At 38.9% G+C, this 25,167-nt stretch overlaps 1 protein-coding gene across 2 annotated transcripts in view; it reads right to left on the bottom strand.

The window, feature by feature from the left end:
* Positions 1-24,336, bottom strand: part of LOC100752358 (cytochrome P450 2C26-like) — a 36,371-nt gene extending 12,035 nt beyond the window's left edge. The window contains exons 1-5 of one of the 2 annotated variants that reach the window (XM_027407413.2): positions 24,169-24,336; positions 22,386-22,548; positions 22,056-22,205; positions 4,755-4,915; positions 1,238-1,414 (exon numbers count right to left, since the gene is read on the bottom strand). In XM_027407413.2, the coding sequence (XP_027263214.1) occupies positions 1,238-1,414; positions 4,755-4,915; positions 22,056-22,205; positions 22,386-22,548; positions 24,169-24,336 (819 nt within the window). The remainder of the gene's footprint in view (positions 1-1,237; positions 1,415-4,754; positions 4,916-22,055; positions 22,206-22,385; positions 22,549-24,168) is intronic. The other variant, XM_035443079.1, reaches the window with a different exon arrangement.
* Between the last annotated feature and the right edge of the window lie 831 nt (positions 24,337-25,167).

Below are 25,167 nucleotides of genomic sequence, written 5' to 3'. Positions count from 1 at the left end.
CCTGGGGAAATAGACAGATAAAGTGAAAATAAGCTATAAAGAAATTTGTCCATGTATATATGAAGAGCCACAGGTAGAAATAACACAAAAAACAAAATATGAGTAATAAGTGCATTGTGCTATTAAATTATGAAAATGAATTTTGCTACAAAGAAAGTTGGAAGTGCTGAAACAAGGTGAATTTAGATGAACATTCAAGATTTTATGCAATTACAAGAAGGCAGTACTTTGTCCTTGCTTTGCATCACAGTGGTGTTACCAGGAGCACTTGTGCTTCATTGTTGTGAAAAACCTAATAAACCATTTTAAATGCCATATCTTGTAGGTCTTTGAAAGGTTTTGAAGAATACCTACCTATTTGAAATCACTCTACATCTAGAAAACCTAACTAACATAACTATTTCAGTGACTATTTGTAATCTGTACTTAAGCATACACTGCATTTACATAAACAAGGTTATAAATATACATATAACAAAAATGACCTTGAAATTTTATCAATAAAACAAAGTCCATACCAATACAAAGGATTAGTTTCTACAACATATTCCTTTTTTTATTTAAAAAGAGATTGACTGCGATCATTAACCATTTATAACCAACCCCATTTAAATGAAGACTAACATTTATAAACAATATGTGGGAATGTTGACATATTTTCTCCAAACTGCTTCATTTTAGACTTTACATATTATCCTTCTGGGGTCTTTGATGGAGTTGAAGACAGATACTTATGGTTTTCCTAAGTTACAATAAATGATGTTACATATAAAAGTTTAGACTCACAAAGATAGATGATATAACATTTTCATTAAATTTTGCCAAATATTAGTGGACTAAATTTTGGAACTGTAATTCTTGCTTGATAACTGTTTTGTTACATAAGTTTTACTATGTTAAAATAAAAACCATCCTTTTATTTAAACAGAAAAGAGGAGGTGATGGAGGATGTCCTTCTGTGTGCTGTGAATATATATTTCTCTTATTGATTGATGAATAAAGCTGTTTCAGTTAATGAAGACAGGATCAGCCCATTTACCCTGAGGGAGTGGTAAGAAGCTAGTGGCCAGCTGCTTTGACTTTCTGATATTAGCTTGAAGTTTGAAACTCAGTAACAGTCTCTGGGTCTTTACCTTTCATTTCACAACTGACTTAAACCATCCCTGATGAATATTTTGGTGTCCAACAAGCCACAAAATATTCAAACAATAAGACAAATTTATATTAACATTTTTACCTGCTTTAATTTAATCAGGTAATAATCAATAAAGTCCCGAGGGTTTGCAACATCCAATGATACCTGATGTTCTTTGATTTTCTCTGAGATGTAACTTCTGATATATCTGACATTTTTTGTTATTGTGTGATGACTTCCTGGACAGTAGTCAATTAGTGAAGGGAAATTATTGCAGACCTACAAAATCAAAGAAATTTTTGATAAGATGCATTGTTTTATTTTAGTGGTATGTGTGGAATGGGTATGCATGCATACATACATGTGTGTGCCATGTATTTGTGGATGCCTTAGATGCCAAAAAATCTGATCCCCAGAAAATAGTGGTTTTGAGTCACCTAACTTAAATGTCTAAAATTGGACTTTGGTCCTTTGGAAGATTAGGAAGTTTAGCACACACTCTTAATCACTGATCCATATCTCCAGCCCTTGCCATAAAACTTTTTAAAAGAACAGACATTGGGAAATAAATATACATATCCATAATATATTGTATAACCAACTTTGGTTTATATACCAATTATAGATTGGTATATATATATTCATGAATATAACATAGTTTCCCACATAAGATTTAGGTGTTTTACTTCATGTGTGTAGCAATTATCTGTGATAATAAAGAGATATATATGGGTATGGGGTTTCCTGACCAAATGATTAAAGATCTTAATCAAGTTTCCACATTCACAAATACTTTTCAGTTTAAAGAATGTTTAAGAAAATTGATATCTTATTCCTTTTATTCCATCAATTATAAAATAGGATATGATGTAAATAATTGTCATTTACAGTTTTTAGGAGATAGCAGCAGTGAAGACAGACACCTTTATTTATAGCAAAAAAAGGAGCACATGCATTTTGAACCCTTGTAAACTGGTCTATGATATGGAATTAAGTGCGTGAGGCTCCAAGAGACTTTGATAGCAAAGTGCAGCTCATAGCTTAGGGATTTCTCTGTAATCACAGCCATTCTTTTTTTAACTTGCTTTGTATTTATTTTTGTGTCCCTCACACTGTGCACCTCCATCCCATCTACCTCCACATTTCCTAGCATCCACCCTCAGTCCTTACAACCCCCAAATAAAATAAAATGAATTTAAGAGAAAAGATCTCATCATGGAAGCTGCAGTGTGACACAGAGAGTCACACAGCAAACCCCTTTATGCATATATCTTCACTCCAAGGACTTAATGGTCTGGCACAAGGCCTCTGATTTCTATTACACTATCCATTCCAGGCCCTTATTAGGAGTTTACTTGGATATCCTGTTGTTGTCCTGCACTGTGAAGATCTTGTAGCCCTGGGCCTGCAGGACCAGCCCCTCCATGTTTCCAGCAGATCACAGATGGTGTGGATGTTGAGATGCATCTACTCATAACCCTAGTTCTGGGTCTGGGTAGTTGCTGTGCTGGCCAACTCTCCACTTAACTCATGACCAGGTTCAGCTCTCTGGAATTGCCCTGACTAGTTCACCCTTATAGCAATGAGCTTCTTTCATACCCTAAAGTTGCCTCTTACACACGTGCAATATTAGTGGAAGATCTACTGTGCTACCCAGGCAAGATGCAGGGCCACTCTTCCAAATACTGCAGCTGGTAAAGTTCAGGGACAACTCTCCCACTCTGAAGACCTCAGGGCCAGCCCTCCTACCTAACAGAGGCTGCAAGAGAGGGGAAGGAATCTCTCCCCCTCACATATCACCAGAAGATAGATGAAGGGAGGAACCAGATCTCCCATGTTCACATTCTCTAGGCTGGTTCACACTCATCCCCCGACCCAAATCAATGGGTTCAATAGGGACAGCTGTGCTGCAAGGTGGCCCAGGGAAGGTGCAGGGTCCACTTTCCCAGGTGCTGAAGCAGGTAAGGAGAAAGGACATCTACCTCAGCCAACACAGGTGGCAGCAGCCAGGCGAAGAGGGCATCTTTCCCTCACTCTTAACACCACATGGGAGATGAAGAGGAGTGGTCATCATTCCTGTTCTCACACCCTCTGAGCCAGCTTTCCTGAGCTTCTGCCAACAGGGTCAGCTCTACTTTGCTGCCTGGGCTAGGAGCAGGGCCTGCTTTCTTGAGTGCTACAGTCTGAAAGGGGAAGGGTCAGCTCCCTCATCTGTCTCAGGCAGTGAGGAGAAGAGGGCAAAGGGTACATCTCTCCCCCAACCACACCATCACTGGACAGACAGGTGGTGGGGCCAGCTCTCTCTCCCTCCTCAAAATTTCTGGGTTGAGTCACCTGCACCTTGGGCTCTTCTGGGCTGCCCAAGCAAGGTGCAGGGTTTGCTCTCCTGCATTCTGCAGTGGTGGCATCAAAGGCAGTTCTCCTGCTATTACCAGCTCAGGGATAGCTGTCCCACCTGCCACAAGCAGTGGAGGGGGAGGTCAGTTTTCCCGAACCCAAGCCACCTTATGGCTGATGAAGAGTAGAGTCAGATCCCCGAAGCATGCATTCTTTCCACACCACTGCCAGCTAACTAGAGGAAATACAGAGCCTACTCTCCCTAGTGTTGCAGCCAGTAAGTGCCAGAACCAAAACTGTGCAGCCCTTTCCTCTTGGCCTTCAGTGGTATCAGGAGATATGGATATCAACACAGACCATGGTACAATAAGGTCATGAATCTTGGCAACATCAGAGTCCCAGATTTCACCAAGGCCTGAGTGGCAATCAAATCACCCACCTCAGCCCTCTTCAAATCTATTAAGCTCTGCAGCTTTGTCTCTCTCAGCAGGACATGAACCATTCTGACTCTATTTTTCCCGTACCATATCATATATTTGCTTAACATAGTAGTGTCTTACTGGTGCCTTGTTACCCTGAATGCCCAGAACATAGCCATTCTTTATGGAGAGTTCAGGAGGTGCCACTTCTGCTTAGGACAACTATGAGAAGATGGATGTGGGCCACACAGCATTAAATAACTCATCTTCTCTTGTCTACCTCTCTGTTTGTCTACTAGGATTCTAGCTGACACATCAAACCACTGAAACTACTGTGTTTCCTGGCAGATTTCATTGTCATTAATATTCATTATCCTTTAAGCGAATATACTTTCTAAACAAAAATATTCCTGCCTAGTAATATGATGAGGATATATATATATATATATGTGTGTGTGTGTGTGTGTGTGTGTGTGTGTGTGTGTGTTTGTGTGTGTGTGTGTGTGTGTGTGTGTGTGTCTGTTTAATAATAGAAAAGAGCATAAGATTTATTCATAGAGGAATGTCCTGTGAAAAACTGGTAACACTTCTAGATTTGAATGCAATCTTTCATACAAACAGTTCTCTGAACATCAATTGGAAATGCATAGGGAACTAGCAGGCTTGAGCCAACCTGAAATTTGCCCTTCATCTTTGCTATTTGTGTAGCAAAGGGCTTAGACTTGCCTTCCAAAAATTCTTTCCATAATATGTTGTTCAGAACCGTGGTGTCTGGTCACCTCACTTCTTTGTCCATATTGAATTTGACCTGTGAGAATGAAAGACTTAGGGCTGTTTCCAGAAGGAAAAGATCTTTACTTCACCTGCAGCCAGGGCGAGCTCAGAATCCTGAAATTTTCATTTAGTTTTTTAAGGAAGTCAAGAAAATACTTGTCTTTATAATCAAAACGATTCTGGAAAATAATGGAACAGATCACATTGCAGGGAGCACAGCCCAGGATGAACGTGGGATCACAGGGTGAGCCTGAAGAATTAGAAACAATTGGAGAAATAACATTAAACTATACAAACAAGACATTTTGCTTTTGTTTGCAGGGAAAGATTTAGTAGTTTTAAACCATATCTTATCTACAATTTTCCTAACAGCTAAGCATCCATTAATGTAGAATCAATGTATCCCTTTAACCTTAAACTTGAAATGGCCTCACCCTCACCAGTTAAATAAGAACAGATCATATCTGTTACACCAAGTTTTACACTTTTCATTATCTGGTATATGAAAAAACCCAAATTTCTAGTATTTGGAACAGAATTATTTATTACCTAAATGCCTAATTACCATATAACATGGGTTTAATTAGAAGAGTGTACAACTCTAAGATCTGCAGCCACAGTGAGTAACCAAAGCAAGTATTGATCCAAGGAAGGAGGAAATGGAAACCCTGCAGGTAAGTTCTCATATTAGAATGAAAAACATGGGAAGAATGCCTCCTAGATACATGAGAATAATGTGTAAACTCAAGAACATCCACTTGCATGTGGATTTGTTTGCCTTACTAAATAAAAGTAAAATTTTATTTTATAGTTAATTGCAAGAGGGAGAAACAACATTAGGGAAGTGATAGAGACATTCCTTTTTCTCATTTAATCATTTAAAACAATACATTTGTTTCATAGGAAGTAAACACAATATTTGAAATGTAGACACAAAGTATAACAAGGTCAGTGTGAGAAAGATAGGTCTTCATTCAAAGTACTTCCTGCTGTTTGACAGAATGAAAGTTCAGTTCTGAGCAGTCTTCTGGTGGCCCATAACTTTCTGTAACCCCACCACCAAGGGAATATGACACAATTTTCTGACTTTTGTGGCACCAGCTACCCAAGTGGCACACACTTGGATGTGTAGGCAAATATTTATACACATAAAAGAAAAATAAACAATATTCTTAATTATAACAAAGAAGCCTGGGAGAGAATGCAATAGGGTAACTGGGGAGTAGGTGTTCCAGATAGAAGACAGCAGGGAGTCATTTTCAAAGCACATTTTACACTACTATGAAAAGTCTTCATAAATCACACGCTGCATACAATATTACAGACAATAATGTTTATTTTTAAAAGAAATAAATGATGACAGGTTCAATAAAAGTCTACACAGAATATTTGGGGAAAAGTGGATTTGTAAACATTTCCCCAAATCACCTTTATTAAATTACTATTTCATTATCATGCTTGAAATTTGTGTGGAACATTTGTGTGTGGTATTATAGCTCATATATCATAATGAAATTTCTTTTTAGACTTATTTTTATTTATGTGCATGTGCTCACATGTATGAGTGTGTGTTTTTTGTGCACATGTGTGTGTGTGTGTGTGTGTGTGTGTGTGTGTGTGTGTGTGTGTGTGTGTGTGTGTTGTATATCTGGAAAGGCTAAGACAGCACATCTGATCTCATGGAGCTGCCTGGCATGGATACTGGGAAGACATTGCTGCTACTCTGAAGGAGTGTTCTCTTTCAAGTGATAAGCCATCTCTCCAGCTTTTAGGGCAGTTTCTTCTGGCATCCTTTCTATAGTGAATTTCCTTTGAGCAAATGATAAGTACACTTTACATTAAAGCTGATCCAAAATTTAAATCTGTAGACCTCCCATAAGGATCACATCAATTAACAGTGTTGTAAATAAACTATTAAAGATATGAGTAACAGCAAACTCCTTAATATTGTTGTGACTATGCCAGGGTTTAAAAACATGATTAACTTCTGTGCTATTGTGAAATGTTTTATTTAAGCCCCAAACAATGAAGAGTACCATATTGGGACTTACATGTATATATGTCATTCACAGGATAAATTTGCTGTTTAGTCTTTCCTTCCATTTTATTTGGAAGAGACAACTTAAAGTCCCTAGAAATCAAAAAGTTGAGTAAATGATTAGGAACTACAGATGCAAGCAAAACCAACAGAATGCAAGAGATGGAAGAAAATCTCAGGGGCTGAAGATAAACTAGAGGAAACAGATTCATCAACCAAAGAAAATCTTAAATTCAACAAATCCTTAACACAAAACATCCAGGAAATATGGGACACTGTGAAAAGACCAAACTTAACACTAATAAGTATAGACACTGATGGGAGTCACCTGAGACCTAGGGACTGTGGATCCTATGGGGGGGGTGTCCAACCCAGCTAAAGTCTGCCAGCCAGTGCCATAGACCCTTGCTCTGCCCACTGAACAAGGTAAGTTTCGGCCTGTTTTTGGCCCACTCTCTGGTACCCTGCTCAGAGCCACCTGAGGCCTGGGCACTGCAGAACCCATCTCAGAGGTATCCAGCCCAGCCTGAGACTGCCAGCCAGTGCCATAGACCCTTGCTCTGCCCACAGAATGAGGAAAAGAGGAGATATCTAAAGTATTGGAACTGACTGCACCCACTGCAAGGGAACCTTGGTCCCATACCCACCAGGAGAGGAAGAAACTCCTTTTGCACCCACTGGAAGAAGGGATGGGAAGAAGACAATATAACAACACATTCAACAACAGAAAAACCAATATGACATCAATGGAGACTAGGGTCTCTATACCAGTAAGACCTCAGCATCCCAAAGGCAGATGAAGCAGAAAAGAATGACCTTAAATAAAACTTCATGAAAATGATAGAGGCCCTCAAAGTGGGTATGAGAAAATCCCTTAAAGAAATGGAAGAAAAAACAAACCAAAAAATACAAGAAATCAACAAATCTCTTAAAGAAAGCAAGGAAAGCCAAGAAAAAACAAACAATAGATGGAAGAAACAGTACAAACAGTTCAAGATATGAAAACTGAAATAGAGGCGATAAAGAAAACACAAGCTCTCTCTCTGCTTCTTCTTTGCTCTCTGTTTGCTTCTGCTTCTCTTTTCTCTCTCTCTCTCTCTTTCTCTCTCTCTCTCTCAGGTGACTGGCCATGGCGGTCAGCTATTAACCCTGTTCCTCTTCTCTCTTAGTCTCCCTACTCTGCCTGTCCTAATAATAAACTGGTTAATATGTCTCATCTTGCACCTCCTCTTTTTCTTTATGTCTAATTTAAACAAAAACATAAGCCTTGATGCCCAACTTCATTTAGGCTCTCTCCATAAGCTCTCTCAAAGCTTGCTGGCAGGATAGGCTTTCTCTGTAACCTCTCCTGCCAGGGGCACGGGAAATTTTGGGGATCCTAAACTCTGAACTCATAACCTGCTTTCCATCTCAGCTTTCCCTGGCACTTCCTCCTGCCTGCAGCAGCCTGAGATGCGTGGGACTCTGTACACTTCAAATTGCCACTTTTCAAACTAAGGCTCTCTGGAACCCACTCATCTGCCTGTTCGCTACAACAGCTTCAATTTCCCGAGGGTCAGGCTTCGGATCCTGCTCTAGGAGTGGTGCTTTTTTGCTTTTTCAGTTTGGACCACTGGGTCCTTTTTTGGTTTCGGGGACAACTCTGTCCCCTTCGGGGCCAGGCCCCTGGCAACTCCCATGGTCCAATGGGCATCCGGAGAGGATCTTTTTTCAGTTTTTCCACTTGCCTCTCCCATGGGAAATGCATAGAGGAACCATTCTAGTTGCAGCCAACAGGCAGGTAAACAGACAAAAAAGCGGCTTATGGGCGACGCCATCTTGGCCATGAGGTCTGACCTGGGGGCCACCATCTTGGCCATGTGGGCTAACCTGGGGGCCGCCATCTTGGCCATGTGACCTACCTGTAGGCATGCCCACTCCGGAGGCCTGTGCCAGCAAACCTGGCTGCTGGACTTTTGCTTTCTGCCAGATTCTTTCTTGCTTCTTATTTTTTTTGTCTCTGATTTCTTCTTTCACTGGCCTTGTTGCTTATGGCTTGTTTATAGAATACTGTATCTTTTCAGGACCCAACAGTCTACTCTGTCCTTTTAAATCTCCTGTCTGTTTATTACAATGTATGGATCAGAGATTGCATTCTGGTTCCCCTTTTACTGTTACCCAGTCTTGCTTGTCTCTGTACCTGTAATTTAACCTTATACCTATCTAACTATAGATAACTTAAATTAAACTGTGCTGTCTCATATTTCTAAATTGCTATGTATCTTTAAATGATGGTAAACATTTAAAGTCATAAATTCTAATTAACTATATTTAAAATATAACCTAAGTCTATGCAACTTAAATTTAACTCATGTATCTTTAAATGATGATGAAAGTTTAAAATCACAAAGGTCTATTTCAAACTAACAAAATATTTATACCACTCAGTCCATCCTGTATGCCATTTACAAAGGCACAGCCTTTATTATAAAAAGGGATTTTTCTCTAACTGAAGGCAAACTTTTGACTGCTGAGATACTAAACAGACAGACAGTCCTAAAATGCTCAGAGATCTAGAGAACATGGCATTTAAAATGTTTTGTTAAAAAGTTTTTATAACAGAGAGATAGGCCAGATGCTGGCTCCACCCCAATTCCTCCAAGAAGACTGATGGGCACTAAAGAAACTTCATTTTGAGTCAATGACAATGCTAGTAACTGAGCAACCCTGCCCTTCACCTCAATTGCTGCAAAGTACTCCCGACCGTGGACAAGAGGACAGTGGAATAGACTTTCCCTGCGTTGCTTGGGCCAATGGTAGGTGAGCCTGCCTGTAGTCCATAATCCACAGGTCACATGATTTCAGCAAGAAGGCAGGTGTCCTGCAGCCCACTACTATGGATGGATGACCTTGGGGATGGCTGTCCATGCAGCCTGCTGGCAAGTCTCTGTTATTCTTTAATCATTAACTCAGGTAAAATCTTATCCTTCTCAAGAACTCTGATGCTTTTGATGACTGGTAGTCTTGCCAGCTTAAAGCAAAACAGATTTCAGAAACAGGTATTTTAGGGTTTATCTATATGAAGATAGGAAAATGTAAGGCATATGAAGATCTTGGAATGTAGTTACAAAGGTATGAGGATGGAAAAGTCTAACACGGTGGATAAATGCAAGTTATGAAGGTTTGAGAATGGAAGGTATAAAGGTATGAAAATGGAAGGTCTAAGATGGTAATGTAAGGTGTATGAATTAAAGTTATGAAGGTCTGAGAATAAAACAGTTTAAATGATGATAAAGTGAGTTGAGACATTAAAAAGAATGAAATATGTTCCTGATTTCTCTTGTTTTTCATGCTACTGTTCATAGTAAAGTCCTATAATACTACTATAGAATCATAACTACAAGGTCAAGAATAAGATGCTTTTCATTGTCCTGTCAATTTTATCTGTCAATTTTAAAATGTTAATGCTTTCAGCCAAGTTGCTTCTAACAAGAATATTCTGCTAATGTATCTAGTACTTACGTTTCCCCAAACTCTAAGGATTCTTGTAAGTTCCAGGGAGCTGAATTTGATCCAAACAAACATCTCAGATTCACTCCAGTTATTCAATCTTTCCCTGGTTCCAGGACTCGCTTCCCTCATGCTGGGACTCCTTGGGAACTCCTCCCTCATCTTATAATCATCCCCTCAAGTGACAGGACCTAAGACAAAATTTTTTTTTCTGAGCTTAACCTTGTCCTCTGCTGCCAACATCTTGCCAGGTCTAAAAGTCGCCAGGGAGTTCCGTAGAGCCTGGACTGCAATGAAACAACCAGCTACCCCAGGATGTGGCAGCACCCCAACCTTCTCAGGTCCCCCAAAGATGGTCAATGCCCCCATGTCAGCAGGAAGCAATCTTGAGAATTCGACGCCCTTATTCCTTAAGCTGCCATGTCTAACACCCCACCTTTTTAAATAATAAGATGTGGGAATGAAATGTTCAGGCTTTAATGCTGATCATCTCTACCTCTTTAAGAGACAGACCCCGCCCTGTGACAACAGTCAGGGCATGCACAGGGACGTGCCATGACCACATCACCCACCACGCATTTACAGCCTGCATGAGGACTCTGGGCATGTGTGGAACCTCAGTGCACATGTGCAGTCTTCCCTTTAAAAGTTCCAACTTCCCTGCTTTTCTCTCTCTCTCTCTCTCTCTCTCTCTCTCTCTCTCTCTCTCTCTCTCTCTCTGTCTGTCTGTCTCTCTCTCTCTCTCTGTCTCTCTCTCTCTCTGCTTCTGCTTCTCTTCTCTCTCTCTCTATGGTGACCAGCCATGGTGGTCAGCCATTAACCCTGTTCCTCTTCTCTCTTAGTCTCCCTACTCTGCCAGGCCTAATAATAAACTGGTTAATATGTCTCATCTTGCACCTCCTCTTTTTCTTTATATCTAATTTAAACAAAAGCATAACACCTCTCCCTTTATCTTTCTCTCCACCAGACATAATCCACTTTTGACTTTCGGTAAGCCACCCATTTCCTAGTCACCACCTAAAGAGGTACAGGGCACCTCTTCCCAGTTCCAGGACCTTCAGGTTCCCCTACCAAGCCAGAGCTGTGCCAGGGCAAGCCCAATATGTGCAAAGATGGTCTCTGTTTCAGGGGGTGCTTTGCCTAAGGAGATACCATTCCCAAAGGCTACCCCACACCCACTGCTCAACCCCAGGCTATCTGGTGGGATGCTTTGCCATAGTCTTCACTCCAGCACAGTCTTGGAAATGAGCAATGCCAGGTCTAAAACCAATCCTCAGTCAGTCCTGAGGTTTCTGCTGTGAATTTTATCCAAATTGGTGCTGTCTTACACCATACACCCAAAACAAATGGTTTGAGCTCCCTTATATCCACGATTTTTTAATTTTGTTTTGGTTTTTGGTTGTTGTTTAAAGTGGGAAATTACCAATACAGAGCCAAGTAGAAATATAAGGGTATTTAATAGGGGAAAGCCTTACTGACAGAGTGACCTAGCTAGCCAGCGCAGCAGCAGTCTGTACAGCAAGCCAAAAAGGAAAACCGTAAGTGACTAGCCACTGAAACTCTCACTCTATGTCACCCTGACCATGCCCTCGCAGGCGTGGTCAGACACACCTGTAGCCAGCCCCTAACTAGACATGGCTACATCTTCCCCTACAGTTGTTGTTACTGTTTGGTTTTGGTTTATTTATATTTATTTCTTTACTGTGTTGTCTTTGGTTTGCATGTTTGTCTACAGGCCAGAAGAGGGTACCAGATGTCACAGATGGTTGTGAGCCACTAGGTGGCTGATGGAAATTGAACTCAGGACCTCTGGAAGAGCAGTCAGTGCTCTTAAACTTTGAGCCATCTCTCTAGCCTATGTCCAGGTTTTTTGAGATCTGCACTTCCACCCCTTCCTCTGTAACCAGTGCTCGGCAGCCCAGGTTCTCTTGGCCAGGGTTGTGGTGGGTCCAGATGCTTTTTCACCCAGAGACTAATCCTGAGCCCTCCACAGTGATGGAGCCACCCCTGCACCCATACACACATGTCTTCTTCTTCATCTCTCATCTTTCTTTTTGTCTGTCTGCTGCTTCTCTCATGTCCCCACTCTGAGACAGCCTTTCGCTTTTCACTTTCCCTATTCCCTAATACACCCCTTGTATTAACTCTATTGCATGTGGTGTGTTCTCTTAGTGGCATACCTTGGCCCACCAAAGGTACCTACCTCACCATTTTTCTTTTCATCGATGCCAAAGACTAAGCTCCCTGGGTATTTAGTCTGGCCATGCTGGGATCCTACCTGTCCATTTCACCCACACAGATCTGATTTCCCTGCTTATTTCTGTCTGCTGATCCACCATACCATAGTAGGATCCTACCCACCCACTCCACCTGCAACAAATGGGCTCATTTGTTTCTGTCTGCTTTCCTACTCTAAACTTCATAAATGTCTGGTCTATACATTTGTTGTAATGTGGGAGTCAGAGCCAGAGTGGCCAGCTACTGTGTGCCCAACATACACCTGTTCTCCCTTGCATCATCTACCGATATAATAAAACATACCAGCTCCTGGCAGCACCCCTATATCCCCCAAAGAAAATGGATGGTGCAGCACCAAGGCAATAGGTTTTCTGTCCCCCAATAATAGTTTTCTCCACCAACAATCAAGCCAAATTGAAGAAGTATAACAGTTTTCTTTGAGCAATGCAACTTGGTGTTTCTCTTTGTTCTGTATATTTAGTGTGTAACTATAATACAATATGGAGAGTTAAAAAAGAAAAAAACACAAACTGAGGGAATACTAGAAATAGAAAAGCTGAGTAAATGATCAGGAACTACAGATGCAAGCATAAACAACAGAATACAAGATGTAACTGAGAATCTCAGGCATTGAAGATAAACAAGGAGAAATTGATTAATCAACCAAAGAAAATCTTAAGTCCAACAAATCCATAACACCAAATATCCAGGAAATATGGGATACTGTGAAAAGGCTCAACCAAGAATAATAGGTATAGAAGAAGGTGAAGAAACCCACCACAAAAGTGCAGAAAGCATATTTAAATCATAGAAGAACATTTTCAAACTAAAGAAAGACATGCCAATGAAAGTACAAGAAGCTTACAGAACACCAAATAAAGTCAAATCTATCAGAATTACACCTGACTTTTCCATGGAAACCCTGAAAATCAGAGGTCTTGGATAGACATTCTGCCAACATTCTTCCAACACTAAGAGCCCACAGATGCCAGCCCAGACTATTATATCCAGCAAAACTTTCAATCACTATAGATGGAGAAAATAAGATATTCCACAACAAAACCAGATTTAAACAATACATATCCACAAATCCAGTCCTACAGAAAGTACTAGAAGGAAAACTCCAACCCTAAAAGCATAGGCAATAGAAAATCCCAATTAACCAACAGCCAAAAGAAAAAAAGGAAAGGAAATCCACACACAAACCCACCAATACCACCAAATCCAAAACAAACAAGAGTGAACAATTAATGGACATTAATATCCCTAAATATTAATGGTCTTAACTCACCTTTAAAAAGACACAGCCTAACAGAATGGATATGAAGACAGAATCCATCCTTCTGCTGCATACAAGAAACACCTCAACTTAAAGACAGACATTACCTCAGAGTTAAGGGGTTAGGAAAAGATTTTCTAATCAAATGGACCAAGGAAACAAGTGGGGGTAGCAATCCTAATATGTAACAAACTAGACTTTAAACTAAAATCAATCAAAAGAGATGGAGGAGTTCATTTCATATTCATCACAGGAGAAATCCATCAAGATGAAGTCTCAGTTCTGAACATCTATGCCCCACATACAAAGGCATCCACATTCATAAAAGAAACATTACTAAAACTCTAATCACATATAAAACCTCACACACTTATAGTCTGAGAATTCAACACTCCATTCTCACCACTAGACAGGACTATCAGACAGAAACTTAACAAAGAAACAAAGGAACTAATAGAAGATATGATCCAAGTGGGATTAACAGACATCTATAGAACATCCCATCCAAACACAAAAGAATAAACATTCTTCTCAGCACCTCATGAAACTTTCTCTAAAATTGACCACATACATTATCATTGCTGTTTTTTTTTTTTTATTTTAGCAATCCTGACTGGAATAAGATGATATGTCAGAATTATTTTGATTTGCATTTCCCTGATGGCTAAGGATGTTGAGCACTTTCTTATATGTCTTTCAGCCATTTTAGATTCCTCTGTTTAGAATTCTCTATTTAGTTCTGTACCCCACTTTTTAATTGGAATTTTGTTTTGGAAACTAGCTTCTTGAGTTCTTTGTAAGTTTTGGAGATCAGCCCTCTGTCACATATGGGGTTGGTGAATATCTCTTCCAAATCTGTGGGCTGCCACTTTGTGTTGCTGACTGGGTCCTTTGCCATACATAAGCTTCTTAGTTTCAGGAGGTTCCATTTGTTAATTGGTGATCTCAGTGTCTGTGCTACATGTGCAATGATTAGGAAGCTTTTTCCTGTAACAATTCGTTCAAGGGTACTTCCCACTTCTTTCTCTTCTAAGAGGTTCAGTGTGGCTGGATTTATGTTGAGGTCTTTGATCCATTTGGGCTTAAGTTTTGTGCCTGGTGCTAGACATGGATCAATCTTCAGTCTTCTACGTGCGAGCATCCGGTTATGCCAGCACCATTTGTTGAAGATGCTTTCTTTTTTCCACTGTATATCTTTAGTTTCTTTGTCAAAAATCAGGCATTCGTAGGTAGGTGGGTTAGTATGAGGATTTTCATTTCAATTCCATTAGTCTACCTGTGTATTTTTGTTCCAGTACCAAGCTGTTTTGGGGACTATAGCTCTATCATAATGCTTGAAGTCAGGGATGGTGATGCCTCCAGAAGTTCCTTTATTGTACAGGGTTGTCTTTGCTCTCTTGGGTCTTTTGTTTCTCCATATAAAGTTGAGTATTGCTCTTTCAAGGTCTGTGAAGAATTGTGCTGGTATTTTGATGGAGATTGTATTAAATCTGTAGATTATTTTGGCAAGATTTCCATTTTTACTATGTTGATCCTATATATCCAAGAACATGGGAGATCTTTCCATTTTCTGGTATCTCCTTTAATTTCTTTCTTTAATAACTAAAATTTCTTGCTATACAAGTCTTTCAATTGTTTGTTTAGTGTTACCCCAATATATTGTATGTGGCTATTGTAAAGGGGAGAGGGAGCTAGAAGAAAGAGAAGCAGAGAAGAGGAGGGGAGAGGAGGACATGAGAGAGCAAGAAGATTTAGTCAGGGGAAGAATTTTGGAGAGCAAGTAAAGAGATACCACAATAGAGGGAGCTATTATAGGTTTAAAGAGAAATCTGGCACTAGGGAAATGTCCAGCGATCTACGAGTTTGACCCCAACTAACAATCTAAGCAGAGGTTGATAGCTTATCCTAAATGCCCTTCTTCAATAATGAGATTGATGACTACCTTATATGCCATCCTAAAGCCTTCAATCTAGTAGTGGAAGGAAGCAGAGGCAGACACCCACAGCTAAACACTGAGCTGAACTCTGGAATCCAGTTGCAGAGAGGGAGGAGTGATGAGCAAAGGGGTTAGAACCAGACTGGAGAAACCCACAGGGAAAGTTTCCTGTACAAGAGGTTCCTCATGGACCCCAGACTAACAGCTGGGAAACTAGCATAGGACTGTTCCAGACCTCCTGAGTGAGGATGTCAGTTTGGAGGTCTGGGCAATCTATGGGGACTCTGGTAGTGAATCAATATTTATCTCTATTATAAGAATGGACTTTGGGAGCCTTCTCAACATAGAGCGATACTCTCTCAGCCTAGACACACAGGGAAGGGTCTAGGCCCTGCTCCAAATGATATGACAGACTTTGAATATCACCCATGGTAGGCCTCTCCCCCCTTGATGAGAAGAAGGTGGTTGGGATGTTGGGGGGGTAAGGAGGAGGTTAGGGAGAGGAAACTCGGATTGACATGTAAAAGAAGCTTGTCTCCAATATAAAAATTTTTTAAAAAGGGTAATAGGTATAGAAAAAGGCGAAGAAGCCCAGTTTAAATGTTCAGAAAACATATTCAACAAAATCATAAAAGAAAACTTTCTCAACCTGAAGAATGACATGCGTATGAAAGTACAAGAAGCTTACTGAATACCAGATAGACTGGAACAAAAAAAGTGTCCACTCACCACATAACAATCAAAACACCAAACATACTGAATAAAGAAAGAATATTAATAGCAGTGAAGGAAAAGGACAAGTAACATATAAAGGGAGACCTATCAGAATTACACTTGAATTCTTCCTGGAATCTCTGAAAGCCACAAACAAGGTCCTTTATAGATGTTCTACAAACACTAAGAGACCACATATTCCAGCCCAGGCTACTATACCCATCAAAACTCTAAATCACTATAGATGGAGAAAACAAGTTATTACATGACAAAACCAGATTTGTATCATACATATGCACAAATCCAGCCATACAGAATGCTCTGGAAGGAAAACTCCCTCCCAAGGAAGTTAACTTCACTCACAAAAACATAGTCAAAGATAATTTCATTTTACCAAAATACCACCACCAAAATCAAATCCAAAACAATTAAGATTTAACAATCAATAGTCATTAATATCCCTCAATATCAATGGTCTTAACTCACCTATAAAAAGACACAGGTTAAGAGAATGGATACAAAGACAGAATCCATCCTTGTGCTGTATACACAAACACACCTCATATTCATAGACAGAAGTTATCTCAGAATTAAGACTTGGGAAAAGATTTTCCGATCAAATGGACCCAAGGAACAAGCGGGGGTAGTGATCCTAATATCTAACAAATTAGATTTCAAACTAAATTTAATCCAAAGAGATGAAGAAGGTCACTTAACATTCTACACAAGAAAAATACATCAGGTTGAAGTCTCAATTCTGAACATCTGAAGATAAACGCATGCACATTTGTAAAAGAAACATTACTACTCAAATTACATTAAACTCCACACACTTATAGTGTTAGACTTCAACACCCCACTATCACCACTGGACAGGACTATCAGGCAGAAATATAACAAATAAACAAAGGGACTAACAGAAGTTATGACCCAAGTAGGTTTAACAGACATCTATAGAACATTGCATCCAAACACAAAAGAATACATCTACTACTAAGTATCACATGGCACCTTCTCTAAAATCAACCACATACTTGGCAATATAGCAAACCTCAACTGACACAAAAAAATGTAATAACTCCTGTATATTTTTGGACCACCAAGGCAAAACTTTAGAATTCAACAACAAACACTGCAGAAACACCACAAACTCAAGGAAATTGAACAATGCTCAATTGCATCACTCTTGGGTAAAGGAAAAAATAAAGAAAGAAATCAAATACTTCCTAGAATTCAGTGAAAATTAATGCAGAACATACCCAAACCTATGGGACACACTGAAAGCAGTTCTAAGAGCAAAGTTTATAGAACTAAGCACCCACATCAAGAAACTGGAGGACAGCTACACAAGAGAATTAACAGAACACCTGAAAGCTCTAGAACAAAAAGAAACAAACTCACCCAGGAGGACTAGATGCCAGGAAATAATTAAATTGAGGGCTGAAAGCAATGAAGTAGAAACAAAGAAAACAATACAAAGAATCAATGAAACAAAGAGATGGTTCTTTGAGACAATCAACGAGATAGATAAACAATTATCCAAACTAACCAAAAGGCAGGGGAGAATATGAAAATTAACAAAATCAGAAATGAATAGGGGGACATAACAACAGACACTGTGGAAACCCAGAAATCATCAGGTCATACTTTGAAAAGCTGTACTCCACAAAATTAGAAGTTCCTAAGGAAATGGACAATTTTCTAGATAGATATTATTTACCAAATTTAAGTCAAGATAAGATAAGCAATGTAAATAAACCTATAACCCTTAATGAAATAAAAGCAGTTATCGAACACTCCTAACCAAAACAGCACAGGGCATGATCGTTTCATTGCAGAATTCTACCAGAAATGCAAAGAAGAGCTAATACCAATACTCCTCAAAGTGTTTCACACAATAGAAGCAGAAGGGTCATTGCCAAACTCATTTTTATGAAGCTACAATTACAGTGGTTCCCAAACCAAAAAAAAAAAAAAGCACAGCTAAGAAAGAACTAAAGACCAATATCCCTCATGAACATTGGTGCAAAAATACTCAATAAAATACTGGCAAATTGAATCCAAGAACATATCAGAAAAATCATCCACCATGATCAAGTAGACTTCATCCCAGAGATGCAGGGATGGTTTAACATATGGAAATCTATCAATGTAATCCACCATATAAATGAACTGAAAAAGGAAAACACATGATCATCAAACCAGATGCTAAAAATCCAGTGACAAAAGTTAAAACTCCTTCATGATAAAGGTCTTGGGAAGATCAGTGATAACAAGAACATACCTAAACATAATAAAAGCAATATACAGCAAACTAACAGCCAACATCAAAATAAATGGAGAGAAACTCAATGTTACTCCTCTAAAATCAGGAACAATTCAATGCCGTCCACTACTAATATCTCTTCCATATTGTATTTGAGGTTCTAGCTAGAGCAATAAGACAAAAAAAAAGGAGATGGAGGGGATACAAATTGGAAAGCAAGAATTCAAACTTTCAGTATTTGCAGATGATATGATAGTTTACATGAATGTCCCAAAAATTCTACCAGGGAACTCCCACAGCTGATAAACACCTTCAGTAATGTGACAGGATACAGGATTAACTCAAAAAAAATCAGTAGCCCTACTATATATAGATAATAAAGGGGCTGAGAAAGAAATCAGAGAAACATTGTCCTTTACAATATCCAAAACAAGATAAAATATCTTGGAGTAACTCTAACAAAACAAGTGAAAGAACTGTATAACAAGAACTTTGAATCTTTAAAGAAACAAATTAAAGAAGATACCAGAAAATGGAACGATCTCCAACATTTTGGATAGGAAGGGTCAACATGGTAAAAATCTTCCCAAGGCAATCTACAGATTCAGTGAAATCCCCTTCAACATTTCAACACAATGCTTCACAGCTCTTGAAAGAACAATATTCAACTTTCTATGGAAAAACAAAAATCACAGGCTAGCCAAAACAACCCTGTACAATAAGGGAAGTTCCGGAGGTATCACCATCCCTCAAGTCAAGATCTAGTATATAGCTATAGTACTAAAAACAGCTTGATAATGGCACAAAAACAGACTGGGAGAACAACAGAAAGGGAGAACAATGGAATCAAATTGAAGACCCTAACATTATTCTACACACCTATGAACACCATATTTTTTACAAAGAAACCAAAATTGTACAATAGAAAGAAAGAAAACTACTTCAACAAATGTTGCTATGATAACTGGTTGTTGACATGTAGAAGAATGCAAATAGATCCATATCTATTGCCATATACAAAACGCATGTCCAAGCGAGTCAAAGACCTCAACATAAGTCCAGTTACACTGAACCAGTAGAAGATAAAGTGGGAAGTAAACTTGATCACATAGGCACATGAGACCACTTCCTAAATATAACAGCAGTAACACACACTGTGAGAGCAGCCAACAATAGATGGGACCTCCAGAAACAGAAGCTTCTCTAAAGCAAAGGAAATGGTTAACAAGACTAAACAGTAGCCTAAAGAATGGGAAAATATCTTCACTAACCCCACATCTGACACAGGACTGACCTCAAAATTACACAAAGAACACAAGAAACTAGACAACAAAACACCGAATAATCCAATTTAAAAATCATGTACAGATCTAAACAGAGAATTATCAACACAAGAAACTGGAATGGCCAAAAAATATTTAAGGAATTGATCGACATTCTTAGCCATCAGAGAAATGCAAATCAAAACAAGATTGAGATACCATCTTTCAAGTATCAGAATGGCTCAGATCATAAACAGTGATGACTGAAAAGTAAGGAAAACAGTACTACACTGTTGGAGGGAGTGCCAACTTGTACAGCCACTTTGGAAATCAGTATGGCAGTTTCCCAGAAAATTGGGAATCAACCTACCCCAAGACTTACCAATATAACTCTTGTGCATATATCAAAAGGATACACAGTCATACCACAAGGACATTTGTTCAGCTTTGTTCATAGTAGCATTATTTATAACAGCTAGAACCTGGAAACAACCTAGATGCCTCGCAACCAGACAATGGATAAATAAAATGTGGTACATGTACACAATGGAGTATTACTCTGTGGAAAACATGCAAACAAAAAAACAATGACATCTTGAAATTTGCAGGCAAATGGATGGAATTAGAAAAATCCTGAATGAGTCAACCCAGACTCAGAAAGTAAATAAGAGTAGGTAGTCACTCATAAGTGAATATTAAATGTAAAGCAAAGGAAAACTTGGCTACAGTCCACAACCCCAAAGGAGCTACATAAAAAGGAGACCCTATGAGGGACACACATGGAGGTCCCCAGGAAGGGAAAATAGTTAAGATCTCCTGGGTATACAGTGAAGGTTGGCAGAAAGGAAGTGATGTGGAATGGGATCATGAGGGATCAAGAAGACAGAGTTGGGGAGGGGAAGGAGTAGAGCAATGAAAGAGATAATCTGATAGAGGGAGCCTATACGAAATCAGGAAGAAACATGATGCTTGAGAAATTCTCAGGAATCCACATGGACGACCCCAGCAAAGACTCCTAGCAATAGTGTAGAGGGAGTCTGAATGTGCCTTCCCCTTTAATCAGATTAGTGACTATCCTAACTGTCATCATAGAACCTATATCCAATAACTGAGTGAAGAAGATGCCATAAAACATAGACAAGCACTGGGCTGAGTTCCTGGAGTTCAGCTGAAGAGAGGGAGGAGAAATCATATGAACAAGGGGTGGGGGCGCTGCGTCAAGGGCATTATGTGGATAACCACAGAGACAGCTGACCTGAACTAGTGAGAGCTCATGCACTTTGAACCAATGGCTTGGGAACCTGCAAGGGACAGAAATAGACCCTATGATTTTGGGTGACAGTGCTGCGGCATGATAAGTTGGGCAGGGTGAAAGTTGTATACATATGTGTCTATGTATATGCATATATATAATAGTATTCAAAGACAAGTGGCTAATGATTGAATAAGGGAAAAGAATTTAAAGGACACAAGGGAGGGCATCTGGAAAGGAATAGAATATGAAAAGGGAGGAATTGTGTAATTCTATTTCAATTAAAATATATTTTTAAACAAGTAAAAATTCTGAAACCACTAAAGAAAATTTTCTTTAAAAATCTTTTATGTCAAGCACAAATCAGGTTTGGTTGATATTAAATAATGAGACTACACAAAGTAGGATAGATAGGAAAGTGAGGTTATATCTCAGAAGAGTTGGTGGGGATCATGATCAAAACACATTATGTAACATTTACAATGTAGTAAATAATTATTAAACAAATAATAATACAAGTTGACATCATGCTATAAAAGATACAATGATTGATAAAAATTTATTACACCCAACTGAGAAAAACAAACATTTATAACATCATTGTTACCCATGAATGAAAACATGGGCCTAGAAGAATCCCAGCATTGCTCAGTTAATTTGCTCAAACCACTGTGATCCAAGAAAATGTAAACAAATATCCTCTTATTGGACTCTGTCACAATTAACACAACCACTTATTCCATGGTGAAATGAACCACAAAGACAAATTACTCCTGCACTAATAGAAATGCTTAGTTCTGCAGCTCAAGAGAAAATTAACGAAAAATTTATAATCATTGTTTATGATTTCAAAACAACAAAAGCATGACATACACACATACCTAATTGAGATGTAGATATATAAAACTACACTTACCATTGGTTTTCCTCAGTTCCTCCACAAGGCACTGTGCTTCCTCTTGAACACGGTCCTCGATGCTCCTTTTGCCCATGCCCAGATTCCTCAGAGTCATGACTGTGAAGCACCTTGTCTCTTTCCATCTGCTTCCATTGCTAAAAATAATGCCTGAAGAAATGGTAAAACACTCAAATAGATTCTGGGAAGAGATGAGAGATCTGATAGGTGAATCCATAGAGAGGACCAACCTAATGCTAACCCGCAGGAAAAAGTCCAGCCTCTCTTTTCAGTAATCACCTTCACAGTCAACACTAGGCAGCACTCACATGAACATGCACACTTACTTACCAAGGCCTTTATTAAGTCTTTCAGCCATAGGGAAGCTTCCTCTTCCAGCAAACATCTCCCCATGGTCAATCAGAGCTTCCTTCACTGCTTCATACCCATGCAACACCACAGTGGGTTTCATGCCCAGGTACAGGGTGAACACAGGGCCATAGACTTTTGAGAACTGGAAATAGGAAAGAAAATTGTAAATACCAGTGAAAAAAGTCACTTAAAACTCTATGGCGTCTACCTCCTTCACACTAACATTTTCAATCACTGTAGTTTAATATTTTTATTCAGGCAAAAATCAGCTTCAAATTGTACTGAAGCCTATTTATATCTCATTATGCTGATGATCAGTTATGGATCACCTTCAGTGTACCTTGTAACTGATAAGGGATCAGGTGTTTGTTACACAAAGATTACAATGTGTTTTCACATTAAAACAGTCAGCAAGAAACTGGCCACCAAAACCCCACGTAGGCCACCTACCTGCCTACTCTCTCAGTGCCTGCCTACCCTACCCACAATCACTCCTGCCATCCTGCCCACCATGTCCCCATCCCCTAAATTGGACAGAAATGCCCTATTTGAAAAGAGGCCACTCCACTTTACTTGTGGAAGTCCGGCCCACAGGTGTAGGAACACTCTACTCAAACCCTGCAGCCAGAAGACCATAGAAGAAGAAGAAACCAAGGAAAAAAACACACATACTATTAAACCCATGCTTCTGTATTTATACATTGAATGGTATGCATCTGACTTCTGATGCCATATTTACAGATTTAGAAAAACAACAGAGGACTTCATATGGGACTACAAAGAACCAAGCATAGTCAAGGGATTCCTAAAAACTGAAACACTGTTCAAGGTATAATAATACCTGACCTCAAAATATATTACAGACTTATAGTGATATGATCAGACTGGTACTAATGAAACATTGACAAGTAGACCAACAAAACAGACGAAATGGTGCAGAAATAAGCAGAAAAGCCAGGCCCACTTAGGTTTGTAATGTAAATTTGTAAGTCAGTACAAACCATTCTGCTGAGCAATCCATATTTGGCAGTATGCTACTACAAACAGTGTGGGCACCACAGATGCTGCACATAGGCATGTAATATTTCCTGAAAAAAACAGGTCCTTCTTTGCAGCATTCTTTGCCCCAGACTTAGGTTTTAAAAATATTAAAACTGGTAGGGTTTTAGTTGGGGGGGTGTGGTAGGGGAGGAAGGGAACTGGGATTGTCATGTAATTCAATCTTGTTTGTAATTCAAATAAAAAATATTAAAACTGGTTATACTTATCACCAAATATGCTGAAAGCTTGACATCTTTCTTGAATTTCTTGCATGATTCCATGTCCATTGGTATTTAGTTAAATTAGGCATCAGTTCTTTTAGGGTACAGCATCAAATACAAATAACCTCAGTAAAAATGGATATCTAAAATTCTACCTGACTTATTCAATAATCTATTACTTGCTACTGACCTTCATCCAAAAATAATGGGAAAAGCTGTTTTTTAAGATTGGAAATAGAATCAAATCATGCAATTTTATGGGATTTTTTACTTTTTATGAAATGTAATGCTGTAAATGTCCTTTCAGCTGAAACCTCACTTATTACTGAATTCCTGACAAAGGCCAATTGTAAAAGTCATAAAGTCAAAAAAGGTTTTGTCTTTATGGTTATTTATATCAATACTGCCTCTGATACAGCCTCTGAAAGCTGTTTTCAATAAAAGCAGCTTTCAATGAATCTTCTTCATCAACATATTGGAGGAGCACAAAGAATTCTTACTTTGGTCAAGGATTGGCTGATATTCTTCACATCTATTTGGAGGAAATTGCCAATAAGTGGGAGAGGAGTGGGGCCTGGAGGGAGATTCCTTCTCTCAGAGCTCTGTCTCCAGAATGAGAGGAGAACCAGACATGTGAGCATAAACACCAACACCACAACTGGATCCATGGAGACCCTTCTCACTGACACAGCTGTGATCAGTCAGCATGGAGCTTTTATAACACTATCTGCTGGATCAACATGTTCCTCTTGAAACATCATTGACTGGTTAATCAGATAAACTTTAATCTCTCTCACTCAAGTAGACTTTGTCCTTTTGATAGAGATAAAATAAGATGGTATTTGCACTTGTCCTTTGTTCCAGGGTACCTATTAAGAATTTCATTAATTTAAATTTAACAATACTCATCATTGCCCAAATATTTCTAATAAAAGTAAATAAATATATTTATAATGTGAAAATACTCTTGAGAAGCAATAGATTAATTTTGAGATTTAAGAAAACTACTCAACATTTATATTGTCAGTTAGTGACCAGGGAGGAGATTGAGATTTAAGAGAGTTTATATATTCTATGAAATATATTTGTTTATCAACAAAGTGTTACTAAATATCTTCCGGTGACCTCAAACTGACAATTCTTCTACTACATTGTTCCATGGTCATGCATACTTTAGTTATTTGTTTGTTATATTAAACATCTGGACATACTTTGTTCAACAATATAAGCCTTATATCTCTTTATTTCACTCTTTGGCTATTTATAAAACCAAGGTAACAAAACATAGCTATGAGTAACACACCTTGAATCAGAAAATAAATATTTAGCTTTTAGGTAAAGAAAGTTCTTTGTTTTCAGTGTTGTATAGTTCACCCATGAAATACCTACAGTTTTCTAAAGGTGATGGGACAGAAATGACTATCAGTGTCTCACATCTCAGAGCCAGAAGAATTTAGAAATCAAAGTGACTATCTAAGTGGCATACTTACTCCCCTGGC

This window comes from Cricetulus griseus, chromosome 3, assembly GCF_003668045.3.
Source record: "Cricetulus griseus strain 17A/GY chromosome 3, alternate assembly CriGri-PICRH-1.0, whole genome shotgun sequence".
NCBI classification, from domain to species: Eukaryota; Metazoa; Chordata; class Mammalia; order Rodentia; family Cricetidae; genus Cricetulus; species Cricetulus griseus.
The sequence above is the reverse complement of the archived record's forward strand: the minus strand, read 5'-3'. Positions and strand labels throughout refer to the sequence as shown.